The 16,228-nt window shown below is 37.9% G+C and overlaps 1 protein-coding gene across 5 annotated transcripts in view; it reads left to right on the top strand.

Annotated features, from left to right (window-relative positions):
• The window catches only part of LOC128686344 (charged multivesicular body protein 7), a 145,327-nt gene that overhangs the window by 63,428 nt on the left and 65,671 nt on the right, over positions 1-16,228 (top strand). For all 5 annotated transcript variants that reach the window (XM_070085924.1, XM_070085923.1, XM_070085925.1 and 2 more), the window contains one exon: positions 11,191-11,306. In XM_070085924.1, coding sequence (XP_069942025.1) covers positions 11,191-11,306 — 116 coding nt within the window. The remainder of the gene's footprint in view (positions 1-11,190; positions 11,307-16,228) is intronic.

Raw genomic sequence — 16,228 nt, 5'->3', positions numbered from 1 at the left:
CTTGGACTTCCAGCAAGCGTGTGTGAGCGTGTTAGAGAGGAGTGAATGGAGACGAATGGTACTTGGGACCTGACGATCTGTTGAGTGTGAGCAGGGTAATATTTAGTGAAGGGATTCACTGAAACCGGTTATTTTCATATAGTCGGACTTGAGTCCTGTAAATGGGAAGTACAATGCTTGCACTTTAAAGGAGGGGTTTGGGATATTGGCAGTTTGGAGGGATATGTTGTGTATCTTTATATGTGTATGCTTCTAAACTGTTGTATTCTGAGCACCTCTGCAAAAACAGTGATAATGTGCGAGTGTGGTGAAAGTGTTGAATGATGAAAGTATTTTCTTTTTGGGGATTTTCTTTCTTTTTTGGGTCACCCTGCCTCGGTGGGAGACGGCCGACTTGTTGAAAAAAAAAAAAAATAATTAATCCATTCTAGACACCCAAAAATATTCACAAAAAAATTATTTTTTTAAAGATTAATTATAGTTTTACACACACAAAACAATGAGAACTAAATAAAATAAATACATGAACAATTAAATACATGGCTTATGGAAGATAGGGAGGAGGAGGAGGAGGCTTGAACTCACTGTACCCCTGCAACTCACTCCACTTTGCACACATGTCCTTAATCACTGAAGAAGGCACATTCTCCCCTCTCTCTTCCTCGTCCTCTGAAGCAATTTCCTCATCTGTGGTCTGTTGCTGTTCCAGATGATGATCTTGCAGCTCTACCCTCTATCACCATCACTACCACTCTCTACAACTATCTCTACCACCTTCTACGACCACCATTTGTACTTTGCTACAATTTCTTTCTTAAATTCCATTGTGTTTCTCACTTTCTTTACCAAAGGAACTTTACTAGGAAGTTTTTTTGGCGCCATGGTTACTTATTTTGCAGTTGCACTTAATAAATTAACCATCAAAAACAATGGATTATAGTGAAATGTTTGGATGAATGAGCAGAAGCTTCTTCACTCGCTCAGAGACAGCCAGACTAACGCTCGAGTGGCTGGTGGCGGTGGGTTGATGAGTCCCATACTGCCGATAAGCGAAATAACGGCCAATAACCGGAAGCCGAAAAACCGGTCGATAACTGAGTTGACCGATAAGCGAAATGGCTGATAACCAAGGGTCCACTGTATATGTACTCTGATAATTATACTTATGTGTAACCGTACCTAAATAAACTTACACACTGTGCTGATGTCAGATACACATTAAAATCACTGTCTTATTAGTCTTGAAGATGCCATCTTATTAGTCTTGAGGATGCCATTATAATAATAATAATAATAATCACTCTGAGGCGCATTAAATGTTGTATAAAACGTTGTATATAGACTTTCTTTCAACACACCGGCCGTATCCCACCGAGGCAGGGTGGCCCAAAAGGAAAAACGAAAGTTTCTCCTTTTACATTTAGTAATATATACAGGAGAAGAGGTTACTAGCCCCTTGCTCCCGGCATTTTAGTCGCCTCTTACAACAAGCATGGCTTATGTAGGAAGAATTCTGTTCCACTTCCCCATAGAGATAAGAGGAAATAAACAAGAACAAGAACTAGAAAGAAAATAGAAAAAAACCCATAGGGGTGTGTATGTATATGCTTGTACATGTATGTGTAGTGTGACCTAAGTTTAAGTAGAAGTAGCAAGACGTACCTGAAATCTTGCATGTTTATGAGACAGAAAAAAGGACACCAGCAATCCTACCATCATATAAAACAATTACATGCATTCATTTTACACTCACTTGGCAGGACGGTAGTACTGTAAGTCCCTGGGCAGTTGCTGTCTACCAACCTACTACCTAGAATAGGAGTGTTGCTCTTTATATATTCTACTGTCACCGCGCCCCACCCGGTTTGTTTACATTCTCCATGAGTTTCGTGAGCACTGCGTCTCTCCATTATGTCTGGAAACTTTCCAAAATTTCAAGTGTTTTAAAGTTATCAGCCATAATCCATTCCAGAAGGTTGACCTAAATCCAAAAAGGCCGAAAACCAAAATAATATTTCCCATAAGAATTAATGTAAATACAGTGGACCCCCGCATAACGATCACCTCCGAATGCGACCAATTATGTAAGTGTATTTATGTAAGTGCGTCTGTACGTGTATGTTTGGGGGTCTGAAATGGACTAATCTACTTCACAATATTCCTTATGGGAACAAATTCGGTCAGTACTGGCACCTGAACATACTTCTGAAGTGAAAAAATATCGTTAACCGGGGGTCCACTGTACAGTTAATTCGTTCCAGACACCCAAAAATATTAACAAAAAAATAAATTTTTTTAAAGATTAACTATAGATTTACATACAGAAAACAATGAAAAATAAATATAAAGCACAAATTTTAATGATAAAATGAACATTACATACCTTTATTGAAGACTTGTTGGCATATTGAAGAAGAGGAGGAGGGGAGAGGGAGTTGGGAATCCCCCTCCATAAGTACTTCAGGTATCAAAACCCTCTTTAGGGTTGCTTCCCTTCTTTGTCATTTACTGCCACAGTACGTTCATTGCTCACCTTAAGATATTTGTAGTCTTAATGTAGAGCGAAAGGTGAGTAGTATTTATTTGTAGGAAGTCAGTGTAGGCTGCGGTAGATGTAGGTACACATATGTAGCCCCCCTGGGCTACACTACACAGCCATATTATTACACTACACAGTCATATTGTTACCATGTTCACTGAGTTTAATCATTTCTAACAACTACCTTTAGCTGCCATCATAAACAAAGGGAGAAGTAATGAATAATTCATGCCGAGAATTGTAAACAAATGCGTATGAAGGGCGATGACTGCGCCAGACGCCAAATTCACAGTTTTCTTTAATGCTGAATCAGAGAAAACGTAATGTTTACTCTCCACCATACTCACCACTCGATAGCATATAAACATTGCATGTTTATATGCTGTATGCTGTGTAACATGTTTCTTATATAATTTTGAAGAAAATATCATAGATGGATTAAAGAAAATGTCTATATTAACCCAAAAAAAGATATTTAATGTGCCCAAGAGTGGTTATTATTAAACATACATTGCACATAAACATTGCATGTTTTTATATACTATGTAATGTGTTTCTTTGGGCAGTCACACTCAATAAAAAACTACAAAAAACAATGGAGTATAACAAAATGTTTAGATGAATGCATGGAATGTTGCTCACTCACCCAGAGACACAGCTAGACTGACTCATGAGTGTGGTTGGGTGGATGCATCAAATACAGCTGATTTCTGAGTTACTGGCTGAAATCCAGGGTGGAATTTCAGCCCAAAAAGTGACTGAAATCCAGTTTGGCCGATATCCGCATCAGCCGATATCCAGGGTTCTACTGTACATACTCTGATAATTATATGTAAACTTACACACACTGCTGGCGTACAGGTACACATTGAAATCACTAAGAGTGTCTTATTTGTCTTGAGGATGCCATATTAATAATACAGTGGACCCCCGGTTTACGATATTATTTCATTCCAGAAGTATGTTCAGGTGCCAGTACTGAACGAATTTGTTCCCATAAGGAATATTGTGAATTAGATTAGTCCATTTCAGACCCCCAAACATACACGTACAAACGCACTTACATAAAAACACTTAGATAATTGGTCGCATTGGGAGGTGATCGTAAAGCAGGGGTCCACTGTAATACATAATAATCACTCTGAGGTACATTAAATGTCATATATTATGTTAATATAAACATTTTCATTAATCCATCTGTGATATTTTTTCAAACTTATATGATAAACATGCTACATAACATATAAACATGATAAATACACCCCACAGTGGAATAAATTAACATAAATATGAGATGTTAGGTGTAGCTGAACGTGTATCAACCATAACCAGACACATTCGTCTGTTTGTTTACATCCTCTGTGTCTCTCTCTCATTTACTCTTTCTTTCTCACTCGTTTATTTGTTTTACTTCGTTTAGTCACCTCTCACCTTACATTAAAACTACAAATATTTTAAGGTAATTAATGAATGTGCGGTATACAGTAGACCGTCATTTAGCACGAGTTTATTTGGCACGATTTGGGTATTACACGATTGAAGAATTGTGGCACAATTTTATGTAACATGTTGTATAATTAATTTAACATGGTTCAGTTTGTGGGAAGGAAAAAAAATTATCTTTTGCTCAAGCAGCTTATTGTGGAGCAGCCAGAGGGCCCTCCCACCATCCCCTACCAATCCCCGACACCACTCCACCATCCCAGCGTTCGTAATTCATATGTGTCCAGTCCAGTCTTTTTCTGCTACAAGGGTACAGGTCCTCCATCACAAATCCGGCATCATTGGGACCTGTAGTGTGCCGGATTACTGAGTTTGCCGAATTACAGAGTGGTTAGGTTAGAATACACTTAATAAAATTAACCAACTTGACTTGCACAGTTCATTGAACATCGGCAAAAATCGAACATTTCCGCTACTTTGAGCTCAATTTCAAGGTACTTTTCGTCATGAAAGCAATCAAAATCATGTCTATTTCTGTAATATATCTTCCATTATATCAAATGAGTCCAAAAAATGAGAATACAACCATAAAAACCACATGAAAATATACTGCAAAGAGGCGGCTAATGGCTGAGAAGTGAACTCCCTTACTTATCGTCCATCATTTTTATTTTTGTTGTACGTTAAGAAGCATCTTTCCATCATACATTGCCCAAGTTACAGTGAGATAGCCCAACAAACAACCGAGAAAAAAAAAATATTTACCAAAAAATCATATATGGCAAGCCCAAGTCAGGTACTGGAAATAAGTCACTTTGTCTGACTTTTCTGGGTTATCCCAGGTTCTCTATACATACACTGCTATGAATGATAATCTATGTAACTGTATTTGTGTATACCTGAATAAACTTATTTACTTCTAGTCTGTCAACTGAGTACAAGAAACCGCCCATTCACTTATTTCAACTACCCAATAAAGTGGTCAGAAATTGGCAATTTGGCCGATTTCACACAAATTTCAACAGATGCCAATTTCAAAATAGGATCCAGAATAAATAATGTAGACATTCCTGGTACTAAAATAACATTTTCTCTCTTCATTAGTCATGTCTCCAGGCCCCTCTTATATTACTCTTGCTTACCATTTGGAATTTTTATTCACAAAAAAAATAAAAGATTTACTGTTATGCAGACTGCTGCATTATTGTAATAATTGTATAAATAATGTCAATCCATTCTTGACTCCGTACTGGAATTTAGACTGGCAGGCGGACAGGTATTGGACATTTGTTTACTCTTGAGCTTCGCTAAAGAATAGAACATTTTCGTTACTGTGAGCGCAAATTCAAGGTACTTTTCGTCATGAAAGCAATCAAAATCATATCTATTTCTGTAATACATCTTTCATTCTATCAAATGAGACCGAAAAAATGAGAATATAACCATAACAACCATACAAAAATATACCGCTAAGCGGCCGCTAATGGCTGAGAAGTGAACTCCGCTATTTATGGTCTGATTTCTTTCATTTTTGGTGTACATGAAGAAGTATCTTTCCATCATACATTGCCCAAGTTTGAATAAGATAACCCAACAAACAACTGAGAAAATAATAATAATAATAATATAATAATAATAATAATAATAATAATAATAATAATAATAATAATAATATCTTTATTTACTACACGTACATGTACAAGGTATACAGGCCTATCTGACATATACACAAATACAGTTACATAGAATTATCATACTATGTGTAGAGAACCTAGGATAACCCAAAAAAGTCAGAAGAGTGACTTATTTCCATTGGGGTCCTTTTACCTGCTTATTCTATAATGAAGATAACATCTTATTATCATACTAAAAAGACTATCTACTACACGAGGGTCACTATCTACAATACGAGTGACATACTACTGTATAGAAAGGCACTTGTTATGTTGAGTATTTCAAGAAAATTAGGTCAGTGTCCCAGGATAACACCCACACTAGTCGACTAACACCCAGGTACCCATTTACTGATGGGTAAACATAAACAACAGGTGTAAAGAAACACGCCTAATGTTTTTACCCTGGCTGGGAATCGAATATTTTCCAAAAATCATATATGGCTAATCCAAGCCAGGTACTAAAAATAAGCCACGTTGACTTTTTGGAGTTATCCTAGGTTCTCTACACATATGCTGCTATGTGTGATAATCTATAGAGAGAAAATAACTTTTTTTGCTTCATGTTTATGGTAGAGTACGAGTGTATATCATAGTTAGCCCTGTGCTATACTCCGTTTTCTCTAATATAAGCCACCAAGACAAGGATAGGAGAATGGTATTTGTTTACCATATCCTCTTCATAACTCTGTCGAACTGCTCGGTGTTATGCCAAATATTATTCATTCTGGAGTATTTAACATGTTTTATGTTAATTATTTTGTTTCTTATGTCATATTAGATCAATTGTGATAGGCAAATAAGCTGTAGTGTTGATATTAGCATAATAATAAAGCATATTCTCATGCTTCATGAGACTGAACTCATGGCAGCCAAGAGTGGCTTCAAACCCACCTTATCTTTAATGGATAATGTACTGTGTAAGTGCTTTACATAATGAGAAGCATTTCTTTTATTCATTGGAACCATGGCTAGGGATAAAAGTAAGAAGGTTAAAACAATAAATGGAGAAAAAGAAATTGGAATGACTGATGCAGCAAGTAGCGCCACCAAACAGTACCAGCAGGTTGGTGTGGCGACCCTGGAAATTTGAAATTATGCTAGCCAAAATTAGTGCCGAATAACTGAAGGAACCGAATAACTGATTGCCGGATTTGTGATGGCGGACCTGTACAACCATCGACTTCAGTACCAGAACCTCTACCATCCACCTCAGCCCAGTAGGCCCACAGCATATCTCTCCACTCTCTTCACAGTCATCCACAATCACCAGTACCCACAATTTAAGGTAAGAAATACTATTATTTCTGTTACATTTGTAGTCTTAAGCAGTAAAAACAACATAACACATCACAACAATGAACTAAAACTACATATTCACTTTTATTTTTGTAAGATGTTGAGGTCTAAAAAAAAGTTGTTCGGGTTTTTGGGAATGTAACCCTATTTTTCCCTTAAGTTCTTCAGTTCATCTAACGATTTTTTTCAGGAACGTAACTACCGTGCTAAATAATGGTCTACTGTATATGCAATTTAACGCTCTGGGGTCCTTTAAATGTATCATAGTATAATACATGTGGTTGGGGTGGGGTGGTCTGGCCAGGCTGACTATCATACTCCCACACCTGACTTCCTGCAAATAAATACTACTCACTTCTCACCCTACATTAACCCTTTCAGGGTCGACAGGCCCTCTTCCAGACTTGTTCTCAGGGTCGCCAAATTTAAAAAAAAAAACATTATTTTTTCTTATGAAAAGATAGAGAATCTTTTCCCAATCATAATAACACCAAAAGTATGGAATTTGATGGAAAATTTATGGAATTATGCTCTCGCAAAATTAGCGGTCTCGACAATGTTTACACATCGGCGATTTTGCCCACTTTGAGCCCTATTTTCGGCCAATTCCAGTGTACTAGTCGACAAAAATCATAACTATTTTGCTAGAACTCCATTTTTTCTATCGAATGAGTACAAGAAACTACCCATTTGCCAATTTCAACTATCCAATAAAGTGGTCAGAATTTAGCAATTTTGCCAATTTCACACAAATTTCAAAAGATGCCAATTTCCAAATAGGGTTCAGAATAAACAAGAAAGACATTCCTGGCACTAAAATAACATTTCCTCTGTTCATTAGTCACATCCCCAGGCCCCCTCTTTTATTTCTTTTGCTTTCCACTTTGAATTTTTCTCAAAAAAATAGAAGATTTACTGTTATGCAGACTACTGTATTAGTGTAGAAATGGTATAAATAATATCAGCGCACTTGTTAAAGAATATTAGATTCACCAGTTGACGTGTATTGGACGCATTGCATGATTTGTTTACTTTTGAACTTTGGCAAAAATCGAACATTTCTTCTACTTCGAGCTCAATTTCAAGGTACTTTTCATTGTGAAACCAATCAAAATCATCTCAATTTGTGTAATATGCCTTCCATTCTATAAAATAAGACCAGGAAAACTAGAATACGTACAACAATAAATACCATACGAAAATACAGTGCAAAGTCGCTGTTTTAAACCAAAAACACGGTCAAAGCTTTTTTTCTCATTATGCACTGCGTGCTGCAGGATTTTTTTTTATACTGAACGCACTGACCACATAGACCCATTCTCTCATACGTAGGCCTACCAGCTTTCTCTCACTAGATTTGAGGGCACTAGAATTTATGCATACTAGTACGTCAAAAACCCTGGCACATAAGCTGTACTAGTACATTGGAAACCCTGAAAGGGTTAAGACTACAAATATTTTAAGGTAATTAATTATTTTCATATAGTTGGACTTGAGTCCTGGAAATGGGAAGTACAATGCCTGCACTTTAAATGAGGGGTTTGGGATATTGGCAGTTTGGAGGGATATGTTGTGTATCTTTATATGTGTATGCTTCTAAACTGTTGTATTCTGAGCACCTCTGCAAAAACAGTGATAATGTGCGAGTGTGGTGAAAGTGTTGAATGATGATGAAAGTCTTTTCTTTTTGGGGATTTTCTTTCTTTTTTGGGTCACCCTGCCTCGTTGGGAGACGGCCGACTTGTTGAAAAAAAAAAAAAATAATGAATGTACTGTATATGCATTTTATTGCTCTGGGGCGCTTTAAATGTCATAGTGTATATTACGTGTGGGTGGGGTGGAGTGGCTTGGCCAGGCTGACTATCATACTCCCACACCTGACTTCCTACAAATAAATACAACTCGCCTCTCGCCTTACATTAAGACTACAAATATTTTAAGGTAAGTAATGGGTGTAATGTGTGTGTATTTTATATTTTATTGTTTTTAATGCCTAGTTCTATTGCTAACTTAATATATGTTAGTGTAAACTTGTTATCTGGCATTTTTATGCATTTATAAGTGGAAAAAATTGCATTCCACTTTCTGGCAGTAGCTTGGAACCTAACCTGCCATATAAGTGGGGCCCTACTGTATACCTTGGACAAATAAATCCCTAGATGCTTCCTAAATTAAGTAGAAAATGTTGCTTCTTTCACTAGTAAATCATTGCACCCTAAACTGGCAAATTTGTACCTAATAGCTATCTATTATTGATTTCCTCTTTAATGATCATAAATTAATTAGTAGACCTCATAATTCTAGCCTAGTTTAACTAAGCTTGATTCATAAATTAACAAACAAAAATAACTGTACCAAGAAAAATTTAATAGCATATCACTTAGCAAATATATGCATTTTTAGTTAGAAATATCCTATTATGTATGGATACAAGACTTAGTTTCTCAGACATAAATTGAATTAAAATGTAAAAAGTGTTGTACAAAAAGACACTGAAGAAGCACATAGGAAAAATCTATTGAAATAGCATGGTCACATGGACTGCATTTCATAAGAGAGAATTTGAGTAAAGAAGAGTAATCTACTTCAGCATCCCACCTCTAAATCATCTACTCAACAAAAGACATATATTCCCCCCTATGGGTTTAGTACATCCCAAGGAATATGATAATAATAATAATAATAATAATAATAATAATAATATAGGCATCACTATGCCCCTGTTCGAAACCTAAATTGTTTGTTCCACATCTTCACCTTTAATGCTGGTTAATGGCTCTTAATTCAGAGAGTTGGAGATACGCTTATTTCCTAGATGCTGTATGATCTCTATGGGGCTAGCATTTCCCAGTAAATATAATAATTATCCACATTTTCAGGACACTTTGTCATATTTACAGGATTCATTGAAAAAAAGTACTAAACCTGTAATTTTGCACCAATTATTGCACAAAGTTGTATGGTAAAGCAATAACAACATGCTGATCACTAGTAAGGGTGGCACATATCACTATATGTGGAGTTTATTGGTTTATACTCAGGACTTCATTACTGTTAGGCCTAGAATTTACTACTGTATAAGTATGATGTTTTTAACCCTTTCAGGGTCCAGAGGCCAAATTTCAAAGTGTGCACCAGTGTCCAAGAATTTTCAAAAAATAATTTTGTTATTTTTTCTTATGAAATGGTAGAGAATCTTTTTCTGAAGGTAATAAAACAAAAAGTACGAAATTTGATGGAAAATTGACGAAATTATTCTCTCGCGAATTTTGATGTGCTAGCAATATTTACGCATTGGCTATTTTGCCGACTTTGACTCCCATTTTAGGCCAATTACCTTATTTCAGTCGATCAAATTCTTAGCTATTTCACTAGTATTACTTCTATTCTAATGATTGAGCACAAGAAATTGCCAACTTGGCTGTTTCAGCTACAAAATAAAGTGATTGGAAAATGGTAATTTGGCCAATTTAGTGCAAAGTTCAAAATATTCCAATTTCAAAATAGGGTCCAGAATAAACAGTGCAGGTATTCCTGCCACTAAACTAACATTTCCTCTGTTTATTAGTTACGTTTTCAGGCTTTGCAAACGAATTCCATTTTGATTTTAAATTCACATAATGAATTTTTATTCAAACCAAAATATAGAAGATTTAATGTCATGCAATATTGTAATAATTGTGTAAATAATATCAGCACATATGTGAACATATATTAGACCCACCAGCTGGCGTGTATTAGATGTGTGAGGTCATTTGTTTACTTTTGAACATCGGCAAAAATTTAACATTTCCGCTACTTTGAGCTCACTTTCAAGCCATTTTCAATACTAAAATCAGTCAAAATCTTCTCTATTTCTGTAATATACCTTCCATTCTATCAATTGAGACCAAGAAATTGCAAATACAACTATAAAAAACACACACAAAAAAAAAAACAATGCAAAGTTGCTGTTTTAATCGAAAATTACGGTCTCAGTTTTTTCTCTCATTATGCACTGTGTGCTGCAGAATTTGTTTTATGTGGTGCACACATATCACATAGATGTATTCTCTCATATCTAGGCCCAAATTTACCGCTCACAGCTTATCAGAGTGAGCTGAGCTCATAGCATAGATCTAGGGTTTAGGCCCTCAATGTAAAGCCGTAGATCTACAGCACGGACCCTGAAAAGGTTAAATTATATGTAATTGATTTTTATTTATTCTTTAGTGTTTTAATTGTAATATTTTGCAGGCCCTGTCCATATTGAGAAGAAAAAAGCGGGTTGAAAAGTCACTAGGCATTCAATTGGGGACACTTGAGAATGTCTCTACCTGCCTCCTTCAGCTAAGGGACACTAGAAGCAACAAGTAGGTATTAATAAAAGAATAGAGTGAGGACAAGATAGATATAGTATATATAAAGTTTTGTTTTGACAGCAATGTACCTAAAAATGCTTCAGTGCATCAATCATTGCCTTTAAAGAATTGGATACATTTGATTTAGGCTCAAGATGTACAATATTTGACAAGCGTTACTAATTTACATTTGGAATGAAGTCTTGCACGGTTGTACCTAATTAACATGTTGCTGCTAACTGGAGCTAGAATTTCAAGACCTTGACATCCAATACCATTACATCTAATAACAAAGACACTGATTGGGCTTGGACATCCAACAGGTCTGCATGTGTTAGGAGTGAGTAGAGGCTTTTTTTTTTTTTTATGATTTGATGTCTTCTTGGAGTGTGAGCAAGGGATTCAAGGAAACAAGTTAGCTGAACTCATTGAGTCCTGGAGGTGGAAGTACAGTGCCTGCACTCTGAGGTGGCGATATTTGCAGTTCGGAGGGATCTCTGAACTGTTTATCTGGAGTTTATCTGGAGAGAGTTCCGGGGGTCAACGCCCCCGCGGCCCGGTCTGTGACCAGGCCTCCTTAGGTCAGTGTCCCAGGATGCGACCCACACCAGTCGACTAACACCCAGGTACCCATTTTACTGATGGGGAACATAGACAACAGGTGGAAAGAAACACGTCCAATGTTTCTACTCTGGCTGGGAATCGAACCCAGGCCCTCACCGTGTGAAGCGAGAGCGTTAACCACCAGTGACAGTGACAGTGACAGTGTTAGTGATGGTGGAAGCTTTTTTTCAGGTCACCCTGCCTTGGTGGGAGATGGCTGGTGTGTTAAAAAAATCAATATATGGCTACCAAAAAAAAATTAATGTTCACTATATTAACTATTTGGCATGTTTGATTCAAAATAGTGAATCTACTCCACCTGGCCATGTTCTAGGAATGTGGATAGTGAAATATACGAATTGGGTTATTAGCAGTGAATCCCCTCATGGAAAGTTCTTGATCCCAGTGAGGGCTCTGGATCCAAGTAATTGAACTTATCCTTTCTTGGATTGAACCTAATTACCTCCCATTTCCCTTGGCACTGTATGGACCATATGGTTTTAACACCCCTTGAATGTAATAATAATTAGCAATAGATCTTATAGATCTTATTAACCTGTAAACGGTCCAAATGTATATATACATTCTTACCACTAGTGCCCCAAACATATATTTACATTTTATTTTTCCTGCCTCTAAATTTGGCACAATTGGCCTGAGATGCCTGGTCAGCAATGAATGTCTTAACACTTGGTGTGCACTGTATTAAAAAAATCTGGGACGACTTAGTACCTAGTGGGAGCACCTGTTAAATTGAACGCCAACTAGAGAAAACAGTGAGGCAAACACCAAGGATTTAATAACAAAAAAAGGCACAATACCATGACTGGAACAATACACAAATAACCCACACAGCGGATGGGTCTATGAAAGATGAGGTGAATCATAGAATTGATGAGGGAAAAAGAGTGAGTGGTGCACTTAGGAGTCTGTGGAGACAAAGAACTTTGTCCTTGGAGGCAAAGAGGGGAATGTATGAGAGTATAGTTTTACCAACGCTCTTATATGGGTGTGAAGCGTGGGTGATGAATGTTGCAGCGAGGAGAAGGCTGGAGGCAGTGGAGATGTCATGTCTGAGGGCAATGTGTGGTGTGAATATAATGCAGAGAATTCGTAGTTTGGAAGTTAGGAGGAGGTGCGGGATTACCAAAACTGTTGTCCAGAGGGCTGAGGAAGGGTTGTTGAGGTGGTTCGGACATGTAGAGAGAATGGAGCGAAACAGAATGACTTCAAGAGTGTATCAGTCTGTAGTGGAAGGAAGGCGGGGTAGGGGTCGGCCTATGAAGGGTTGGAGGGAGGGGGTAAAGGAGGTTTTGTGTGCGAGGGGCTTGGACTTCCAGCAGGCATGCGTGAGCGTGTTTGATAGGAGTGAATGGAGACAAATGGTTTTTAATACTTGACGTGCTGTTGGAGTGTGAGCAAAGTAACATTTATGAAGGGATTCAGGGAAACCGGCAGGCCGGACTTGAGTCCTGGAGATGGGAAGTACAGTGCCTGCACTCTGAAGGAGGGGTGTTAATGTTGCAGTTTAAAAACTGTAGTGTAAAGCACCCTTCTGGCAAGACAGTGATGGAGTGAATGATGGTGAAAGTTTTTCTTTTTCGGGCCACCCTGCCTTGGTGGGAATCGGCCGGTGTGATAATAAAAATAATAATAAAAGAGAGAAGCTTATGACGACATTTCGGTCCGACTTGGACCATTGACAAAGTCACACCCAGTGTGACTTTGTCACTCTGGGTGTGACAAATTATTTTGCTATTGCTTAGCCTGAGAGAAACTTGAAAGACAGTATGAGAAATATTTTCCAAAAATTTTTCACTTTTTATGTACAAATAAATAGTTCAATTCAACATTTAAAGTCTACAAACCAATGCCTGACATTATACTGAACAGGAGGATATAGTTACTTATCCCCAAAAAGTATCAAGCTTATAATTTGAAGAGTGCTGCTTTGATTGTCAATGGAACACTTTGAACTAGGTGAGACTCTCCATATCTGTAGCAGAACAAACTTATGAGCAAAATGTATATTCTGTCACTCAGATTTCTGGTAGTTTTGGAATAAGCCTTGCCGTGCACAGGAATGAGTTTAACACATAAGGAGATGAACAATATATCTTTCTTTCTTTCAACACACCGACCATATCCCACCGAGGCGGGGTGGCCCAAAAGGAAAAACGAAAGTTTCTCCTTTTACATTTAGTAATATATACAGGAGAAGGGGTTACTAGCCCCTTGCTCCCGGCATTTTAGTCGCCTCTTACGACACGCTTGGCTTAGGGAGGAAGAATTCTGTTCCACTTCCCCATGGAGATAAGAGGAAATAAACAAGAACAAGAACTAGAAAGAAAATAGAAGAAAACCCAGAGGGGTATGTAAGTATATATATGCTTGTACATGTATGTGTAGTGTGACCTAAGTGTAAGTAGAAGTAGCAAAATGTACCTGAAATCTTGCATGTTTATGAGACAGAAAAAAGGACACCAACAATCCTACCATCATGTAAAACAATTACAGGCTTCCGTTTTACACTCACTTGGCAGGACGGTAGTACCTCCCTGGGTGGTTGCTGTCTACCAACCTACTACCTAGGATGAACAATATATATGTAATTAATATTATAATCAAACTAAGCACTAAATGCACAAGGGCCTCACAGTGCTGCAATGTAGGGTGTGTTAACTGTTTAATGTGTTTGATCTGAGAGTAGCAAGGGTGGAGAGTATAACACAGGTAGAATTAGAAAGGGCAGTGAGGAGTGATAAAAAAAGTATAATCAAAGGTTGTGTAATAAATCTGTTGCTGTCCAAAAGTGAAAGAGGGAGTTTGCATCAAAGGTGGGGCAGTCAGCAAGGAGGGAAGATAAAGTAAGAGTGTTGGAATGGTGACGACTTTGTAGGTAAATTATGCGTGCTCGCTTGTAGACAGGATAGCCCAATAGAATATGGCAAACTGAAATTGGAATCTGACAATTCTCAGATACCCATGAATGAGATGTGTGCCCAGTGCAAAGATGGGTCTCAAACATGACTTGATAGAATGTAATTTGTTATGAATCAACTCAGACCAATGTTGTTGCCAATGGTTGTGAAGGTGGCTAGAGATTACAGCAAAATAGTTTCAAAATGGAATTCCCCTATATGAAACGGGAAGGTCATGTACTTCTGACCACACAGAGGAGTCCACCTGCTCAGTGCCCTAAACATCAACATGACTAGGGACCCAGCAGAAAATAATTTTTGTTTTTGTTAGAAATGCGGTGTAACCAAAGTTTTATTCGATGAACTAGGGGATGAGGAGAATTAAATTTTTCGATAGCTTGCAAAGCACTAAAGGCGTCTGAAACCACCACAGTTATTGAGGTAGGTCTGGACACAATACAGTAGGGCCCCGCTTTATGGCATTTCACTTTACAGCGTTCCGCTAATACGGTCATTTCAAATTATGACCAAAACTCTATACGGCTCCCCCTACCTGACTTTTTAATTCGGTCACCGCACCCCACCCAGTTTGTTTACATTCTCCGTGAGATCCGTAAGCATTAAGTCTCTCCATTATGTCTGGACACTCCAAAATTTCCAGTGTTTTTAACCCTTTCAGGGTGAAAGTTAAGACACATGTGCAACATCTGGTTATCTTTATTGTAGACGTTTCGCCATCCAGTGGCTTTATCAATACAGATTCTTGGACATAATTAGAAAACAGAAGAACTATATACAAAAGATGAGGTAATCAGTCCCTCAGCCTTGGAGGTGGTGTTTACAGCACCATGGTTGTAAACACCACCTCCAAGGCTGAGGGACTGATTACCTCATCTTTTGTATATAATTCTTCTGTTTTCTAATTATGTCCAAGAATCTGTATTGATAAAGCCACTGGATGGCAAAACGTCTACAATAAAGATAACCAGATGTTGCACAAGTGTCTTAACTTTCATCTTGTCGGTATTGTATACCTGCCTTGCACACCCTTTCAGGGTCCATGCCGTAGATCTACAGCTTTACGTTGAGGGTCCAAACTGTAGATTTGTGCCAAAATTCTAGTGGCATCAAATTTAGCGCGAGAAGGCTGGTAGGCCTACATCTGAGAGTGGGTCTGGGTGGTCAGTGTGCACACGATAGAAAAAATCTGGACACCCGCATGGCATTGTTGGAACGCCGCCAAAGTAGCCTTGTTCATTGTGCCTGGCGGCAAGGAAGCTCTCACTCCCCACTCACTCTCCGGGCGAATTCTGACTCTCCTCTTCACAACTTACAGTTCTAAGACTGATGGAAGTGGAGCTGAAGAGGAATTCTGTGGTTTTGAACCATATGGTACCATTGTACCATATG

The sequence above is a fragment of the Cherax quadricarinatus genome, chromosome 17 (assembly GCF_038502225.1).
Source record: "Cherax quadricarinatus isolate ZL_2023a chromosome 17, ASM3850222v1, whole genome shotgun sequence".
Classification (NCBI taxonomy): domain Eukaryota; kingdom Metazoa; phylum Arthropoda; class Malacostraca; order Decapoda; family Parastacidae; genus Cherax; species Cherax quadricarinatus.
The sequence above is the reverse complement of the archived record's forward strand: the minus strand, read 5'-3'. Positions and strand labels throughout refer to the sequence as shown.